This window comes from Apium graveolens, chromosome 5 (assembly GCF_009905375.1).
Source record: "Apium graveolens cultivar Ventura chromosome 5, ASM990537v1, whole genome shotgun sequence".
Lineage (NCBI taxonomy): Eukaryota > Viridiplantae > Streptophyta > Magnoliopsida > Apiales > Apiaceae > Apium > Apium graveolens.
The window spans coordinates 309,456,627-309,476,682 of NC_133651.1; the positions used below are offsets into that span (position 1 = coordinate 309,456,627).

At 40.2% G+C, this 20,056-nt stretch overlaps 1 protein-coding gene across 1 annotated transcript; it reads right to left on the reverse strand.

Moving 5' to 3' along the window:
* Positions 1-17,217: 17,217 nt before the first annotated feature.
* On the reverse strand, positions 17,218-19,079 carry LOC141662095 (phytoene synthase 2, chloroplastic-like). The gene is made up of 6 exons (XM_074469143.1): positions 18,721-19,079; positions 18,587-18,637; positions 18,244-18,416; positions 17,921-18,156; positions 17,576-17,768; positions 17,218-17,498 (listed from the first exon to the last, which is right to left on the reverse strand). Exons 1-6 carry the CDS (start codon positions 19,052-19,054, stop codon positions 17,334-17,336), a joined length of 1,152 nt encoding a protein of 383 aa, XP_074325244.1. The 5' UTR covers positions 19,055-19,079; the 3' UTR covers positions 17,218-17,333.
* Positions 19,080-20,056: the final 977 nt, after the last annotated feature.

Sequence of the window (20,056 nt, forward strand, 5' to 3'; positions counted from 1 at the left end):
AAATATCTTTTAAACTTGTATATTTTGTTAATTTACAAGTTGGGGGAGATTGTTAGATATATTTGATAATGTCATGGCTAATATGTTTTATGTTTAGCTTTCAGATCTTACGTGAACAGGATAAATCAGTACTTAACTGTTGATCAGTACTTATACTGGAAGTCAGGACTTAAGGATATTAGTACTTATATTATCAGGAGATAATCATCAGAAGATAGATATCAGAATTTAAGTGCTGAAGGACAATCAAATAAGGACAGTAGCTGGTTAAAGGAAAGAAAATTGAGATAAACATAAGAAGAGATATGCATGAAGAAGGAATTCCGTGAAGAATGGAATACTTGGAAGAAAAGATATCTGATTGATATATTTTAGGAAGCAGAATTATATTCCATATCAATTAGCGATTATCTTGTAACTGTGTAGTATATAAACACAGACATAGGGTTTACACTATAAGTATTATCATTATTAGAAAAAATTATTCATTGTAACCCTAGCAGCTCTCGTGATATTTGTTCATCACTGAGAGGTAACAGTTCCATACTGTAATAGAGTTTATTGTTTCAATAAAGTTTGTTTTCTGTTACTTAAGTTCTTAAAGTTCGATTTGAGTGTACTATTCACTGTACTCACCCCCTCTACAGTGTGTGTGTGACCTAACATGGTTGATTCCGTATTTTTGCAAAAAAAAATCAGAAAATAGTAAGATCGCAAAAAAAAAAAACTTAGAAAAGTTAGTATTTTTGGTAAATTCTCTAAAAATTATTAATATTAACATAATATTATGTTTTTTTGTAAATAGTACATTTATATATCTTATATAAACTCTTAAGTACTTGAGATATCTTAGAATTAACTTAACTTAATGCTTAAATGTGTTGGACATAAATATATATGAGGGACATAAATGCAACAAGTAGTTTTCTCGGTAATTTCTGTCATGTCATCTATTATATATATAATAGAGTAATTAGGAGTTGATTGAAACAATTTATTTAATTTAAAATTATTCAATTACCCCTCATAAATATATACTTTACGTCATGGCTAAAAAAAGAAAGAAATATCAAATTTAATACTATATATTAATTACGTCTAACTCATTAATTATTAGTAATTTTATATATATTACTATTTAATTATTAAATATTAATAACTCAGATTATTAATAAATTCACAACACATACATATGTCAAATTAACTATTATAAAACTTATTTAAACACATTTAATATTCAAATACGTTATATGTACATGTACACACACTTATACATATATTAAAAATAATAAAAATGTGATGGTCGTTATGCACACCGAATATAGGAAATGAAGATAAATAATAGCAATGAACTTAATTTCTTCTTAATCAATTAACGTAATATTGTCAAATAATAAATATTAATAATTAATGACAACAATTCTAGAATTCAAAATTTCAAAACAATTACAAATACATTTTTTATTAAAAATATTTATGAGTTGTCTGATACAAAATTGGAAGAAAATTAATCTAATAACACAAAAATTACATTTATTTCACTCATATAACATGTACATATGCTATTAACGCACTTGAGTTTAAAAATATTTGTGCACAAAAACCGAAAAACCTCATTCTCACACATTCTACGCATATACAAATTACTCATAACAATATTATATTTAACAAATATATATTTTATTCAACAAATATGTATACAAATTTTACAATAATCGAGATTAAAGTATATCCGTGTCTCACATGAGTTATAGAGCTAGTTATACTCTTTTTCTCAAAGAATTTAAATTGTGACAAATTCATGCTTATTAGAATATTCCAATCATACCGATTTTGTAGTGCAGATTCATGCCAACTACATTATCGCAATCAAATATGAAACTTGTATGACTTTGATGTTAATATAGATCTCCGTTTATCTTTTTTTATGTAAAAAATATTTGTCTTCCAAATATTTCAGTTTTGTTCCTTAATTTGAAAGTAATTTATTACTTTATATATCTTACCAAAATAATCTAAGATATTGGAGGATACCTATATTATAACGGAATGAGTACACTTCCACAACCACCGTTAAAAAGCAACCCCTTTATTTTCGGTAAATTTGTAAGATGCAGTTCAACTTAAAAACTTACTAGTGGTTAGGTTTTTTTTTACGATATTTAATTAATTTAATTAATAGAGTTCAATTTAACTAGTGGCTAGGTTTTTCGCAACATTTAATTAATGGTTGCTTCTCTCGCAGTTAGGCCGTACAATATATCTTAAACTTATATAACAAAATGTTTGTAACTAAATAATAAAAGAGTGGTATGGTATTTGATAGGGTGTAAGAGACCCGGATATGCGTCAACCTGGACTAAAGGAATACAAGCTCAACTAACCTACCAAGACCCCCTCTCCCAGGCCCGGGTCTATCCTATTGCCCGGATCCGGATCCACCTGCATACCCGGATCCGGATCTATCCTATTGTCCGGATCCGGATCCACCTGCATACCCGGATCCGGATCGGGGCCAAGGTCACCATGAGGGGGGTCTCAGCAAACACATGCACATCCCACAACCCGCCAAGCAAGGGTACGTGGGCACGTGACTATGACAGCTATCAATAACCAACGCACCAGACAAGCACGACGCGTGTCAGAAGGCCGTTAGGACACTCTGGAGGTGGTCCTCCCCTGGACACGTGTAAACACTCCCCCAAGCCAGGCGTCCTCCGCACCCAAGATCCAACGGCCCAGATTCAGAGGTAACTACCCCTAAACCCTACCTTGGGGCTATATATACCCCCAAGGCTGAAGGGTTTGAGGGGTGAAAAATATTCACTCTTGTACACTCACACTCTCTCATACACTCAAAAACACACAGCAACCATCACATATACACATCCACATACAAACACACAGCAGCCTTTACATTACTTACATACACCTTCTTCTTCTCCAAAGCCTGCTCTTATTCTCACACCGGAGGCGCCGTGGGAGCCAAACCCCCCTTCTGGTGTTGTTTTGCAGGCGCCCAACCAGCAGCTACACCTCACCCCCGTACAGAAGGTCCAGGAACGCCATCAGACGGAGCCGCCCGCTCACCGGAGTTATCATTTGGCGCTAGAAGGAGGGGCGCTCCATCCTTGGGTCTCGGTGCCCCTGGATTCATCTTCATCAGCAAACTCTTGAGAGAGTCCACTTTTAAACCTGTAAGAACATAAACAACCAAACCCTTTCTTGAATATGAATTTTCATTGTAGCCACGTTTGTGTGAGCTTGTTACTTTAGGCCACGTTTGTATAAGCCCGCTCTTGTTTGTTAAGTTTTGGTTGTTTAGAGTTTGATAATCTTGATAATCTTGAAGCCTGGGATTTGATAGTCTTGGTAATTTCAAAACCCAGAACTGTTTTAGCTTGCATATTTTCTTTTGTGTTTAAGAGCCTGCTATTCTTGTTTAGTATTATTGTTAGCAAAACCCAGAAAGTTTGCTTGCTGTTATTCTGGAAATTTTTTGTAACCTTCAAAAAAGCAACCTCAGATCCACATTTGTAGCCTCAAATATTGGTCAGTTGTTTGTACAATTGTGGTAATGGCAAGAGCAGGAAAAAGTACCGCCGGTAGGCCCTCCGCCAGTACCCATATTCAGGATCAAGACCCCTCTCAAGTTCAAGAACCTGGAGGAGACAGGGAGACCTTCCAGGAGCAACCACTGACGCAGCATACCCCGGTAAGGGATGCTAGAAATGTCATAGAGCTCAATCAGTACAAGTACACCAATATTCCAGTTGCAGAGGAGCATATGGCTAACTTAACAAGCCACGAACTTGCTGAAGCAATCAGGCTCTACAGAGATGAACAAGCCCGGGCTCAGATGGAATTTGAACAAGATGATGAGCAAGAAGAGTCCGGGGACTCTCAGCAATCCAGGAGATCTGTCTTCGACCGAATTGGGGCTAAGGCAAAAAAGAATCAAAAAGAGCCTAGTAAGAAGGAGACAGAAGCAACCAGAAAGAAAAAGTTAGAAGAAACCAGAGAAAAGATAAGAAAGGAAGAGGAGGAAAAGCTGGAGCAAAAAATTCAAAAAAGAATGCAGCTGGAGGAGGAGAGGCTCCTAACTAAAACGAGATGCAAAAGAACTCGGAGGGACCCTACCCCCGAACTCATTTCTGATGACGAAGAGGAGGGCCAGAAGGATCTTAAAGACATGATTTATGAGCTCCAGAGAAAGATGGAGAGAGATTCCGGGTTGGAAGTTGGAGAGACCCTCACGCCCTTCAGCCACTCCCTAGAAGCCATCCCTCAACAGAAAAATCTCAAACACTACAACTTCGACTCTTTCGATGGACTGGGGGATCCGGAAGAGCACCTCAACTACTTCGAACAGATAGCTCAGATATACTATTACAATGACTTGACGAAATCCAGATTCTTCGCCTCGACTCTCAAAGGGGGGCTCAAAGATGGTTCAGCAGAATCCCATCAAGAAGCATCCACTCCTGGAAAGAATTCAGAGGAGCCTTCCTTAGAAGATTCAGAGCCAATAAAACACATGAAATGCACATGTGCCACCTGGAGACAATCCGCCAGTATGATAACGAAGCACTCTCAGCCTATATGCGGAGGTTCCAGGAAGCCATCAACAAAGTTTCGAATCTCGATGAAAGGGAGGCTCTAAGCATATTTCGAAGAAACCTGGATCCAGAACACAATGAGAGGTATATTGTGGAGTTGATAAACAAAGAGCCCCAAAGCTTGGCCGCTGCTTATTCTATGGCAGCTCGGTTCATAATGGAGGAAACATGAACAAATCTTCTGATGACCGACCGAAAGGGGGTTACCATCAGGAGAAAAAGTTCAAACAAAGCAACCAAACCCAACAAACAAATGTTGTACAAAACACCCCAATATTCCAAAGATTGGGTCCTAAAACAGAATTCAAAAGTGATCCCGGTCCACCTAGGCAGCCAAGGGAGCCTAGGCAAGAGCCAGAGTGGACACAACTAAACAGGACCCGGGAAGAGATACTGAAGGAGATCAAGGGAAAGCCATTCTACTATCCTCCAAAGCCAATGCAGACTCCCCCAGAGAGCAGGCCTTACAACAGGCAGTGCAACTATCATGAAACCCATGGGCACAAGACTGAAAATTATCTCTCTTTAAAATACTTCATTGAAGATCAAGTCAAGAAAGGCAACCTGAATCAATACATCTCAAGGGAGAAAAATCAGAGAGAAGAAAGGCAAAGGAAAGGTAAGAATGTGGTGAATGTGGTCCTAGGGGGTTCGTACTCCCCCCCTAGGAGCCCGGGCTCAGGAGATGAAGTGTTCTCCATTCAATCCTACCCGGAGATGATGATCTCATTCAGCAGCAAGGATTATGAAGGAGTCAACCCGAATCACAACGAAGCCTTAGTTGTAACACTTGATATCTTTGACAACGAAGTAAGAAGGATGTTGATCGATAATGGATCCTCAGTAAACATACTCTTCAAGCATACTGTGGACATGATGAAGCTTGGGAGCGTACGCTCCAATGAATGCCAAGAGGACCCTCTGTATGGGTTCGGGAATAACTTGGTCCCGATCCAGGGAACTTTATACTTGCCAATCGTATTCGGATCGGGCTCAAACCAAGTTACCCATGTGATAAAGTTCTACGTGATCAATACTCCTTCATCTTATAACGGCATAATCGGGCGCTCGGCCTTGACCGGGATCCAAGCAATCACCTCCATATCACATTTGAAAATCAAATTCCCAACTCCAACCGGGGTAGGAGAAATCAAGGGAGACTATGAGGTAGCTGAAAGATGTTATAGCCAGGCTCTGGTAATGGCTGAAACCCACCAAGACAACAAGAGAAAGGCCGCGGTACTCCGGAAATAACAAAGTATTAAGAAACATCACCCCCACTCAGGGGACGATGCGAGGAAAGAAGTTCAGGTCATAGAGTCCCTCTCAAATCCGAAAGCAACCAAACCAAGCTCAGAAGTGCAAAAAAGCAACCAAGTCACAGAAGGGATTGAATTGAGCCTAGGCCTAGGCCTTGGCCAAACCAACCCTACTGTGCAAGCAACCAACCCAGAAAAAATTGGAGAAAGAAACAATAAAGAGATGACAGCCCAGGCTCAGATTTATATGAAAAAGAACACAGAGGCTCGGATCCAGAAGATGGTATCAAATATGGATCAATCTAAGATAGAGGCCGCTGTCGAAATAGAAACAATTCTAATCAATACAAGCAATCCTTCCAAAAAGATAAAGATAGGATCCGGGCTCGAGGCTAATTTCAGAAAAGACCTAGTATCGCTACTCCGAGGGTACTCTGATATATTCGCCTGGACCCCGAAAGACATGCCTGGGTTGGATGAATCCATAGCGATGCATAGCTTGGACGTCAACCCAGAGAGGAAGCTAGTCAAGCAAAAGAGAAGAAATTTTGCCCCAGAAAGGCAGAAAGCAATCGATGAAGAAATTGAGAAACTACTGAAAGCTGGAATAATATGCGAAGTCAAGTACCCGGAATGGCTGGAAAATGTAGTGATGGTGAAAAAAGCAAACTGGAAAATGGAGAATGTGTATCGATTACACAGACCTGAACAGCGCATGCCCCAAAGACCCCTACCCCTTTCCAAACATTGATCATCGATGCGACTTATGGGCACGTGATGCTAAGTTTCATGGACGCCTACTCGGGGTACAACCAGATCAAGATGAATCCCAGAGACATTCTAAAGACAGCCTTCATCACCCACAGGGCGGTCTATGCCTATGTAATGCTGCCGTTCGGATTGACTAATGCGGGAACAACATATCAAAGGGCAATGAATAAAATCTTCAAGGACCAGATTGAAAGGAACCTGGAATCCTATGTGGACGACATGATTGCAAAGTCCACGAGCATCCCCGGGCACATAGGAGACCTGAGAGAATGCTTCGACAACTTGAGAAAATACTCACTCAGGCTCAATCCAGAAAAATGTACATTCGGAGTAGGGGCAGGAAAATTCCTTGGGTTCATGATAAGCAACCGAGGGATTGAGGCCAACCCAGAAAAGATAAAGGCAATCCAAGAGATGAAGGCCCCCAGGACACAAAAAGATGTGCAGAAGCTAGCAGGGTCACTAACTGCACTCAGAAGATTCATCTCCAAGCTAGCTGAAAAATGCCTACCCTTCTTTGACCTGTTAAAAGGAGCAACCAACAAGAGAGAAGTTAATTGGAGCCCGGAATGCCAAAGCGCATTTGAAGAAATAAAAAGGTACCTTTCTCAACCCCCTGTGTTAACCAAAGCTCAACCCGGGGAACCCCTATCCCTTTACCTGTCAGCAGGGGCCCTGGCAGTTGGAGCAACCTTGATCAGGGAAGAGAATGACAAACATCAACCAGTTTATTATGTGATCCAAGTACTAAAAGACGCAGAAACCCGGTACCCGAGGCTAGAAAAGTTTGCTTTTGCCTTAGTCACAGCATCCAGGAAGCTCAGACACTACTTCTAGGGAAGGGAGATACGAGTTGTAACCAATCAACCATTAAGGAAGATAATACACAATCCAGATGTCTCAGGGAGGTTGGTAAATTGGGCAGTTGAGCTAAGTCAGTTCAATCTGAGTTTCACTTCTAGGAAAACAATCAAAGCCCAGGCTCTAGCTGATTTCATCATAGAATGCAATTTCCCAGAAGAAGAGCCCGTGCCCATGAGAATTGACCCTGAGAGAAACACAGATCAAGAAACAGAAGCCTGGGCCCTCAAAGTAGATGGTTCTTCAACCAATGAAAGATCGGGAGCCGGGCTCATCCTAAAGAGCCCAGAAGGATTCACAATCCAAACAACAATCTCCTTTAGCTTCTCAGCAACAAACAACCAAGCAGAGTACGAGGCCTTGATTGCAGGATTGAAGCTAGCAAGAACACTCAGGATCCAGAATCTCAAAATCTACAGCGACTCCCAGATCGTCGTAAAGCAAACAAATGGCGAGTACATAGCCAAGGATCCAGTGCTAGCCAAGTACCAGGCTCTGGTCCAAAGCTACCTCGCCTTGATACCAAAAATACAAGTCATCCAAATCTGCAGAGAGGAAAATTCAGAAGCTGATACACTATCTAAGCTTGTTCAAAATTCATCAGATTTGGATTGCTCCGTCTACTTCGAAGAATTGCAGAAACCGAGCACAGAGTCTGAAAAAGTCATGGAAATAGACAACAGTCCAAATTGGATGACTCCATTCATTAATTACTTGGAGAAGGGAGAGCTCCCGGAGGATAAAGGGAAGGCACAAAGGTTAAAGGCAAAAGCTTCAAAATTCTTCATTGAAGAGGGTATACTCTATCGCTGGACCTTCTCCTCCCCAATCCTCAAGTGCATAGGCCCAGGAGAGGCACAGTACTGCCTCATGGAAGTTCACGAAGGAATCTGCGGGGACCACATGTCCGCAAAAGCACTAGCTCACAAAATCATAAGGCAGGGGTACTACTGGCCTACTATTCACCAGGATTCAATAGACTTTGTGAAAAAATGCAAGGAATGCCAACTCTTCAGCAATGTGACACGGATGAGCCCAGTCCTACCTTCTTCAGATATGAGAAGAGACTCAAGGAAAGCAAAACCAAATGACCGGAAGAATTGCCTAATGTACTCTGGGCATACAAAACAAGCCCCTGAACAAGCACAGGAGAAACCCCCTTCAAGCTGGCTTATGGAACTGAAGTCATGCTGCCAATTGAAGTAGGATTCCCCTCCCATCGAGCAATCAACTTTGATGAGATAGCAAATGAGGAGGGGCTCAGAACGAATATTGAGCTAATTGATGAAGTCCGAGACCAGGCAGTGGCAAGAATGGAAAAGTATAAGAAGAAAACAAGAGAGCACTTCAGCAAGAAGTCCCGGGTCAAAAACTTTCAAGTTGGAGACCTGGTCCTTCGAGATACGGAAGCTTCAGACCCCACCAACACTGGAAAGCTAATGCCAAAGTGGGAAGGCCCATACAAAGTCAAGGAAGTTCTAAGGCCAGGAACATACAAGCTCATGAACATGGATGAGTCTGAAGTACCAAATACATGGCATGGACTCAGGCTCAGAAAGTTTTACCAATAGAAAAAGCAACCAAAAGCAACCAGAACTTGTAGCCTATGGCAAGCAACCAATCTATGATCCTGAATTTTGTATGAAAAAATTTGCAAATCAATGAGAAGAATTTTCCTTTCTTAGAAAATTATTACTTTTAAAGTACCAGTTATGGAAGCAAAAAACAACCCGGGTACGTTCCCATACTCGGGTTGGAAGCAAAAACAAAGGCAACCCCTATTTGCTTAGAAAATTTCTAAGTAAATGGAGTAATCACCAATTAGACATACCCGGATAAACATTTAGATCCGGGTTGCAATCAACCATTCTGCACTTATATTTTCTAAGTACATAAAGCAATACTTCAACCCGGGTGGGTATTATACCCGGATTGAAAGCAAATTTCAAAGCAAAATCAACCCAGACAAGCATTCAGATCCGGGTTGCAAGCAACCATTATGCACTTATATTTTCTAAGTACATAAAGCATAAAACAATACTTCAACCCGGGCAAGCATCCAGATCCGGGTTGCAAGCAACCATTACGCACATATTTTTTCAAGTACATAAAGCAAAAAAGCAAACATCAAACCGGGTGGGATTTATAACCGGATCTAAAGCAAATTTGAAAGCAAAATCAACCCGGATAAACATTCGAATCCGGGTTAGAAACAACCATTATTCACTTATATTACCCCAAATATATAAAGCAAAAATTAATACTTCAACCCGGGTGGGTATCATATCCGAATTGAAAGCAATTTCAAGAGCAAATCCGGATACGACTTCATACCCGGAACAATCCGAATATAACACCCATCCGGATCGGGGGCCATAGCCACAATCCGGATCAGGATCATTTGCGCAATAGAGCCAGGATCCGGATCGCTCATAAAAATAAAAAGTACAGGTTGAAGAAAATCAAATATTTTCCACAATTGAAGGAAAATACAAGGCAACGAGAAAGTACAAGTACAAAGCAGGATCCGGATTGCCTTCAATCCGGAACAAATCCAAATATTACAAATAGTTCAAATCAAAGTACGACAATGGGAAATCTTAGAAAATGAAATTACATGGGCGGAGCCCGGGAAGCTTTGCAAAGCTGGTCCGGATCTAGAGGAAGCTGGGGCTCGGACCATCATAGGGTTGCGGTTCCCCTTGACCCTGCTCAACTGCATCCTTTGCAGTAAGGAACTCCTGGATGAAGCTCTCCCAGGACGCCAAGGGGTCGGTCTTTATGTGGCGCTCAGCAACGACCCAGGACCTACGAACCTCGGGAACCCCGGCCTGAGCAACCTCGAAGTCATAAACATCGCTAGCCTTGAATTCAGCAATGATAGCCTCCTTGTTCAAATTTTCTTTAGCAGCAAGCTCGGTCTTGAGCCTCTCCACTTCTTTGGCCAGCCCCTCAGCCCGGGTCTCAGAATCCTTCAGCTTCTCATTCAACCCGGACTCCACCACACGGAATCCCTCCCCTCTCCCCTCAAGGAATCGGAAAGTATCTTCTCGGCTTTAGTCCGGTTGTTGGCCTCCTTGAGCTCAGTAAAAGCAACATCGGAGCAAATGGATATTGCACTCCCAAGCTGAGAAACAAAAAAAACATATTTATGAGCAAAGCAAAAAATGAATTGGAGGGCATAATCCGGAGCTAAGAACTCAGAAGTTCAGAAATCACCTGCCCCCATTGACCTGTAACCCTCTTCAAGGCAGCCGCCATGCTGTACCCCTCTACCTCCTCCCAGTCATCTTCGGAGGGGATACTGGACATGAACCCGGCTAGGTCGATTAGAGATTTGGTACCTATCTTCACGGCCTCTCCATCGGGCCCTCTGCCTTCCGAATCACATACAACCCGGTTAGAAACCACAGCTTTGCCCCGGGGTGGCTTGGTCGGAACAGATTTTCTTTTCTTCCTAGGGGGGTCATCACCGCCCGGAATCTCCTGGACCTCGGGCTCAGACTCGTGGCCCGGATCCGGGATGTTCTGAGGGACAGAGGACTCGGCCCCTCCCTCAATATCTGCGGAGCCAGATCCGGGACCAGGGGCTCCCTTGCTTGTCTTAAAGGCCAGCCCGGGGGTGTTGAAAGCAGCAGCATATGCAGAAGAAGACATGATTTTCAGGAAATTGCGGTTGAAATGAGGCAGACCTGTGGAAATGAAACAAAGGGAGATCAAATTCCGGATTGAAGGCGAAAAACTTATGCAAATAGATAAGCAAACTGGACCTTGATCCGGATCATCAAGCTGGATGAAAGAGATCCGGATCAGAGGCAAAAAACATACAAACAGATAAGCAAACTGGACCTTGATCCGGATCATCATGCTGGGTGAAAGAGATCCGGATCAGAGGCAAAAAACATACAAACAGATAAGCAAACTGGACCTTGATCCGGATCATCAAGCTGGATGAAAGAGATCCGGATCAGAGGCAAAAAACATATGCTAACAGATTATAAGCAAACTGGACCTTGATCCAGATCATCAAGCTGGATGAAGGAGATCCGGATCAAAGGCAAAAAACTTATACAAACAAGTTAAAAGCAAACTGGACCTTGATCCGGATCATCAAGCTAAGTGAAAGAGATCCGGATCAAGGGCAAGCATCTTATCCACAATCAAAAAGAAAAAAGGAAGCATGACCCGGGTCCCCAGGAGGGAAGAGGAATCCGGATCAGAAGCAGCATAAATTAAAGGAAAACTTACAGCCAAGATTAAAAAGCAGCTTATGGTTCATGAATGTGTCCCGAGTCGGCTGAAACTCGAGAGAATCACAGAAACATTTGATCTGGGTAACAGCCCGGTCTTCAAGCATAGTCGGGTTGAACTTAGTCTGAACTCCCTCAATCGTGAAATAAGGGAGGTAAGCCAAGTCAAATCCCTTCAGGAGAATGATCTCCCCATTCCAGTACTTCAAAGAAGACTGGTGCATTATTGGCTTGGCTCTACCCGGGCCATAACCACACTCCGAGGCCCGGAACCTGATCTCATAAAAAGGTTTCTGACTCGACTTAGAGAGATAGAAAATCTGGTGGAAGAGCTTCAAAGTGGGCAAGAATCCGGATTTGTTGCAACAAGCGATGAACCAGGTCATCGACTTTATCCCATTCGGAGTGATTTGCATCGGGGATATCCTGTACACGTGCTTGCAGAGGTGCTTTATGAACATATGGCACCGGGGGCTCCACCCGGATATGAGATGTTCCATCCAGACCGGGACAAAACCATCTTCCGGACGATGATAAATCCTCTAATGGGGTTCTGGCCATCTCCACTCAATATCTGGGGTCAACTGGAAAGCAGCCCGGACCGCCTCGTTCATCTCACCCGGATCAGCCTCAGAGAACGAGTCCTTCAACTGGTAGTGATCCCGGCTTATAGGAAACTCAGCAAACATCCTCTCGAGAGCTTCCTGGTTATATACCCCAGGGTGACCGTCGGGCTGTCTATCATATCTAACCCGGCTATAATAGACCTCGTTTTCGATCTCGGTCGGCTTTTCAACAAAGTGATACTTAACATCTATCCAGTACCCCTCGGGCGTGAAGGGAACTGAGCCCTCAGGCATTCTCTTATACCTGAACTTTGAGATTATCTCGGCGGAAACAGAAGCTTTCTTAACCATCTCTACCTGGATCTGTTCTCTACCAGATGAATCCGGGTCACTCTCCTCTCCAGAAAAGTTTGGGTAGCAGTTATAGACTTTTCTAGCTCGCTCCTTGATCCAGACCATATACCTATTAAAATGAAGGTCAGTTAGCCTGGTCCCTACATATTTTAATTGTTTCGCTAAGAGGTCCGGATCAAGTGTGTTATGTTAGTATTAGCATAACCTAATGATCCGGGTCACCAATGCAAGTCCAACCCGAAAAAACATCAACGATCCGGATCATGTTAACTACAACCCAAAAACCAAGCAACCGTGGACCCGGATCCTGGAAGAGATACCCAGATCCGGATCCATAGCAGCCAAAAACTTAAAAACACACCCATGTAGCCGGAACCCGGACCCATATTAACCAAAAACAAACTACAAATCCTAAGGAATACAATTCAACACAAATAGACTAAACCATATCTGGGCCTTATAACCCCTACCCGGATCAAAACCAAAACCCTCACCCAAAAACAGCAACTTTGAGAATCAAAAACCAAAAAATATAACTTTTACATATACACACAATTATATTCTCTCAAGAACACGAAGAACAAACAGAGAAAACCCAGAAAAATCGAGCCCAAAAACTCAAAATCAAACCAAAACACAACGAAAACCTACAGATCTAAGCATAAAAACACGAAACAAGCACCAACAAGCAACAAAAACGAAGCCAAAAATCATGATTTCTACTACTTATGTGCGGATGAAAAAGAAAAATCAAGGCATACAAAAACTCGGAGGAAATAAAAGCAAAATCGAAAAGAAAAACAGAGGAATAAAGCAAAAAAGCAAGTGAAGATCTTACAAGTTAATGGAGGATTAATGGCGAGACCGGCGAGACACGGCGGAAGAATCAACCACAAACACGGTGATTTGCAGAAAAGCGAGAGAGAGAAGAGAAAAACAAAGGACTGTTGAGTTTCTTTTGTGAGAATAAAAAAGAAAAGAGGTGGAGGCCCATCCTTTTATAGGCCCAGGGATGAAAAAACTGCTCCTGCCACGTGGCAGGATCCTACTGGTTCAAGGATCGGTTTAAAAAAAAAGAGAAGAAAGAAAAAATATATATATATATATATGTGTGTAATTACACACATATAAATGCAAATTAAACCCCATCATCATTAGGGGCCTATTTTCAAGGAACGTAACTGCCAACTTTTCAAATTATTGGGGGGAATTGAGCAGAAACGTTACAAATTCCAAAAAATTCACAGGACCTAAAGCTTCCTACCCGGATCATATAAGCCTACACAGGAACATATCAATCCGGATTGGTATTCATTACACCAGATCCGGATTGGGGGGCAACCAGGAGCAGAAATTTCTCTAAAGCATCTACTATACCTTAATCTGGATTGGCATCTACTACACCAGATCCGGATTGGGGGGCAATCAAGAGCAGAAATTTCTCTAAAGCATCTACTATACCTTAATCCGAATTGGTATCTACTACACCAGATCCGGATTGGGGGGCAATCAAGAGCAGAAATTTTCTAAAGCAACTACTATACCTTAATCCAGATTGACATCTACTACACCAGATCCGGATTGGGGGGCAACCAGGAGCAGAAAATTTTCTAAAGCAACTACTATACCTTAATCCGGATTGGCATCTACCACACCAGATCCGGATTGGGGGCAACCAGGAGCGGAATTTTTTTTCCTAAGCCAAATATGCAACCCTACTCTACTCCCTCATCCAGAAAATCTGCACAAGGTAGTGGGGGGCAAATGATAGGGTGTAAGAGACCCGGATATGCGTCAACCTGGACTAAATGAATACAAGCCCAACTAACCTACCAAGACCCCCCTCTCCCAGGCCCGGGTCTATCCTATTGCCCGGATCCGGATCCACCTGCATACCCGGATCCGGATCTATCCTATTGTCCGGATCCGGATCCACCTGCATACCCGGATCCGGATCGGGGCCAAGGCCACCATGAGGGGAGTCTTAGCAAACACATGCACATCCCACAACCCGCCAAGCAAGGGTACGTGGGCACGTGACTATGACAGCTATCAATAACCAACGCACCAGACAAGCACAGCGCGTGTCAGAAGGCCGTTAGGACACTCTTGAGGTGGTCCTCCCCTGAACACGTGTAAGCAATCCCCCAAGCCAGGCGTCCTCCGCACCCAAGATCCAACGGCCCAGATTCAGAGGTAACTACCCCTAAACCCTACCTTGGGGCTATATATACCCCCAAGGCTGAAGGGTTTGAGGGGGGGGGGAAATATTCACTCTTGCACACTCACACTCTCTCATACACTCAAAAACACACAGCAGCCATCACATATACACATCCACACACCAACACACAGCAGCCTTTACATTACTTACATACACCTTCTTCTTCTCCAAAACCTGCTCTTATTCTCACACCGGAGGCGCCGTGGGAGCCAAACCCCCCTTCCGGTGTTGTTTTGCAGGCGCCCAACCAGCAGCTACACCTCACCCCCGCACAGAAGGTCCAGGAACGCCGTTGGACGGAGCCGCCCGCTCACCGGAGTTATCAGTATTATCTTTGTGCAGCGGAGATGAAATAAATTCGTGCCCTTATAATCGAATTCTCCCCATTTGTCACTCACTTTTGTGGGAAAAAAACATGTTCCTCGGTTATTCCAAGTTGCTCAAGCTCATCATCTTTTGGAAAATAAATCCTCCCCCGCAGTGTATTAAAAGCCCAAATAAATTTGATCAAACATAAACGAGTGAGATCTTCCTTCTAAAATCTAACCTTTTGAATTAAGGGCTTTTTTGAAAAATACCTAAATTTAAAAATATTTTTTACAAAAATACTGTCATTGTTTTAAAAAATTTACAAAAATACTTTTTAATTTGCAAAAATACAATTTATCAAAATTTTTTTTGGCAACTCGAATCAACTCCATACAACTTTTGACGAGTTTTTGCAACTACATGCAACCTCAAATCAATCAAAAAAACTTTATTCAACTGGTTGCATATCTGGTTGATTTTGGTTGATCCATATTTTTGCCAAAAAAAACAGAAGATAGTAAAATCGTATTTTTTTTAGAAAAGTTAGTATTTTTGATAAATTCTCTTGAATTAATCACCCCGGGAGCAGGATTATGTCAACTTGTGAACCGAGAAATCGTCTGTCTTTCATAGGGGATGATACATAAAAAAGTATGATAGCGGGCCTTAAGCTTTAACGATAATTAATGGGGTACCGAAATATTTAAATTTATGGGCAAATTTTCTTTATTTACATGAAAAAAAAGAAAAAAATATGGGCCGAAAATGAATTTAGGGGACCCTTATTTTTAATTTTTATTTTAAAAGATAAAGAAAACATATCTTGAATCACATAAATACTATCAATATTTTATTTTATTATAATTCTTTTGATTTTTTTTTGGTATAAATTATTTTTTGCTTGGGCCCCTGAAGTGGGGTACAAGCAAACTGAAAAATGTAACTAAGATTATAAATATTTTTTAATAAACATACGCCAGTATACAGGCCCGGATCCTGAGTTTTCAGTTTTCACCGATTTAATTCAGTTTACAGAATCTTAATACAATTCATATATATTTATGTATTTAGGGAAAATTTAGTTGATTTATTTTTATTTATAAAAATAAATAGGCACCTTGAGATGATATGAAGTCCTAAGCACCAAATTCTAATTTACTCTTACAAATAATTCTCCACGAAAATCTAACTAAGCGGCCAAGACCATGACATGTATCTTTATAAATACTAACATAAATCCCGTGCGATGCATGATTCCGTTAATATTTTAAATTTTTATATATTTGGTTATATTATATTTTTAAAATATTTATATAAATATATAATGATTATAAATTTATAATAAAAATAATAGAATAACTTGTGATCGTAATTTAATAAAATAAATAGAATATTTCTAGTAATTTAACGATTTAGTAGTTTAGCAGATATATAACACTAATAACACTATTTATTTATTTTTTATTAATATGATAAGTTGTATTCGTAGTTTGGTAGAATAAGTAAACTATATTTAGTAGTTTAACAATATAGTAGTTTATTGGATATATAACACTATTTATTTATTTTTATAATAATCAAAATTAGGGAATAACCGTTGAACCAAATTATACCTCATTCTGGTTATTATAATATAGTATTGATTGAAATCCGATATTTATATTAGTTTTAATATATTTTGTAATGAACATTGGAACATTGATGCGTGGAACATGAATATATACGAGGAACGTAAACTAGAAAATTTGTTATTTTGTATTTTAATAATAAAAAGCTAAATGTGAGGAACGTATTCATGCTTATTCTATTTTTGATTTAATAATGCAGTTTCATGTTTCTTATACTATCTCTATCATACATGATTTTGCATGACTTTCGTTTTAATATAGCTTCTATTTTTACCTATTGTCTTCCAAAATTTACAGTTTTGTTCCTTATTTTGGGAAGTAATTTATTGGTTTATATATTTTGCAGAAATAATTTAAGATATTGGAGGATACCTAATTCAACAAAAACCGAAGAACACCATTCTTTATTTTTCTCAAATTTTCTTTCTAGTTGATTGACGCTGCATAATGAAAGTTAATTTAGTTATTAACTTGATTTAGTTGTTTTCGTAATCAGAGTACAGCAAAGTTCGACATTGACAGTGATCTGGTGTATGCAAGTGGCAACATTAACAACTTCTTAGTCCTCCCAACATAAGCTCTCTTTGTCAAATTATCGTAATCGTTATCCTCGATTGCATCAAGTATCTCCCTGTACAACATTAGAGATGACCAAACCTGCACAATCATTTCAAAGATGAGTCTTACATGTATTATCAAATGGTATGGTATGCTTGTGGAACATGTAAAATTACCGGCCAACGACTATCTTTGTCGAGCTGAGATGCTCCATCCTCAGCCTGGTTGAAATAAAATCTGGCCCTTGTGATCTGCAGTTTCATGAATTCTCTCCATTTGTCAGTCACTTTTCTCGAGAAAACATCTTCTTCAGTTATTCCAAATTGCTCGAGCTCATCTTGTGGAAGATAAATTCTCCCCCGCAGTGTACTGAAAGCCCACACAAATTACCAATCACAATCACAATCACAATCACAATCACAGACATGTATGCTTATCACAAAAATACAGCGAGGGAAGAGTATAAAAGTTGTGATTCAGTAAAACGAGAGACTCAGACTTTGGTGGAGACGTGGACTTACTCTTCACCAACATCTCTAAGAATGTTTGTGAGCTGATTGCCAATGCCTAAATACAAGGCTGCATCATATATACTCTGCGCGGGAACTGCAGATTCAGGTGGAATGCCCATAACCGGAACACTCATTAGACCAACTGTTCCAGCCACATAGTAGCAATAAAGGTAGATTTCTTGAAAATTCTTGTATCTGGTTTTTCTTGTGTCCATCCTCATGCCTTCTATCATGTCTCCAAAAGGCTGGAAATAGGAACGACAAGTTTACTAATTGTATTCATAATTCTGAAATATCGAATTCAGATAAAGAAACACTGGAAAGAAAATGACCTTTATGTCAAGGGGAAAATTCTGAACTGTATCAGCCAGTGCAGCATCGAGCATGTCAAAGGGACGTCCATTGAAGATGTCGTATAGTCTTTCCTCCCATCTATCGAGAACGGATGAGCTCATATATGCTGCATTTGGACCATCTACCAGCTCATCTGTCCTCCTGCACCACACTTCAACACAGAGAAAAAGAAACAAACAATTTCTTAGTATTATTTAAAATGCATCGTTATCTCTGGGTAAATAACGGTTAAATGATCGTTTTTCTTTGCTAATTGATTACACACGCGATTTTCTACTTTCAAAAAGTCTCAAAAGTTGCTAATAATTAACGATAACTTACCATAAATTGCCCAGATAGCTTTCTGTCTTTCCTTTGTCATTAACAAAGTTCCTATACGATAACAAATTCAAAATTAGCCATCTGAACTTTTTTTACCAATACGGAATTTTTAATCAATCGACATTCAATTGTACCTAAATAGAAAGTCTTTGCATATTCGGAACACAAATTCTTGCACTGCTCATAGGCTTCATCCAAGAATGCTGGATCAAACTGTGGCTTTCGACAAGACTGATATGCAAATGACCTATTTGTTTGCCTCTTCACAATCTCGGTTATATGTAGATTACTATGAGGAATGCTTTGTACCGATAATTCTGTGAACTTTGTCGCGATTTTTCTGTTTGGAGCAGCCACTGTTGCCTCAGCTCTTATACCACATGCTCTTGATTTCTGAAACATGACAGCATTTCCATTGCTCTGATCTCTCAAGTAAGCCTTAGCTGCAACAGAATATGTGGAGCTCATTAGGCTATATTTGTGTTTCCCAATCTTTTTTTGTTGTATAGAGATTATAGAAGAGAGGAAGGGAATTGTATGTATTTATTATGATCAAGAACTGAATAAGAATAAAAATTGAGAGTTGATGGTTACAATAATAACAGATGAAAGCTAAACCAGCATTTATTCCCTTTTGTCTCAATCTTGTTAACATGTAACAAGGCAAATATATTTAATTACTTATTTGAAGTGTAAGCATTTGTTGCAGCATATCATATACGTATAAAGTAGAATTTTTAGTGTGCAGGACGTATCATTTACACGGACCGTAATTTTTTTTCGCAATACAGCAGTATGCTGGAACAAACGTTTGTTACGGAACATCTCCCTTTATACAAACTCTGCATATAAATGTCTCTTTCCTACAACTGATCTTATATTAACAGTGATTAAATCAGAATATCTAGAAGCAAATATGAAAATACAGAAATGGTCTTTTCCTGAACTAAACTAGTTGCATATATTATAGTTTGTCATGTAATGAAATCAAAAAAAGGGATCCTGAACAACATTGATACCCTTGATGAAATCTTTTGTATTATAAAGTGTCATTTGTCAGCTTATGATTTGTTCTCTTTTGCTTCTGGTTTATACCAATATTCTTTCACTATCCAGTGCATCATTTTATTTGAGATTTTTTTATACCAACTCGCACATTTGTAGACTCCAACCTAAGAACCGAACTTAAAATTTGAAATGGGGGTAGATCTGACAATTCACGTGTAAAAATTTGATCATCTACTCTATCAAATTCATCGATCACCGATTTTAAATTAATTTTCGGATAACCATAACATTTCTAAAAACGCATCCCCTCCGCTAGTAAATATCCACTAACTCATCTCCGCCATTTAATATCCACTAACTCATTGAAAAATGGTCGTTAGAGTGACCATGGGGCACACACTCGAAAGACCCTTAAAACAAAATTGCTCGGATCATTTGCAGGAAAACTTTTTTGCTCGGATC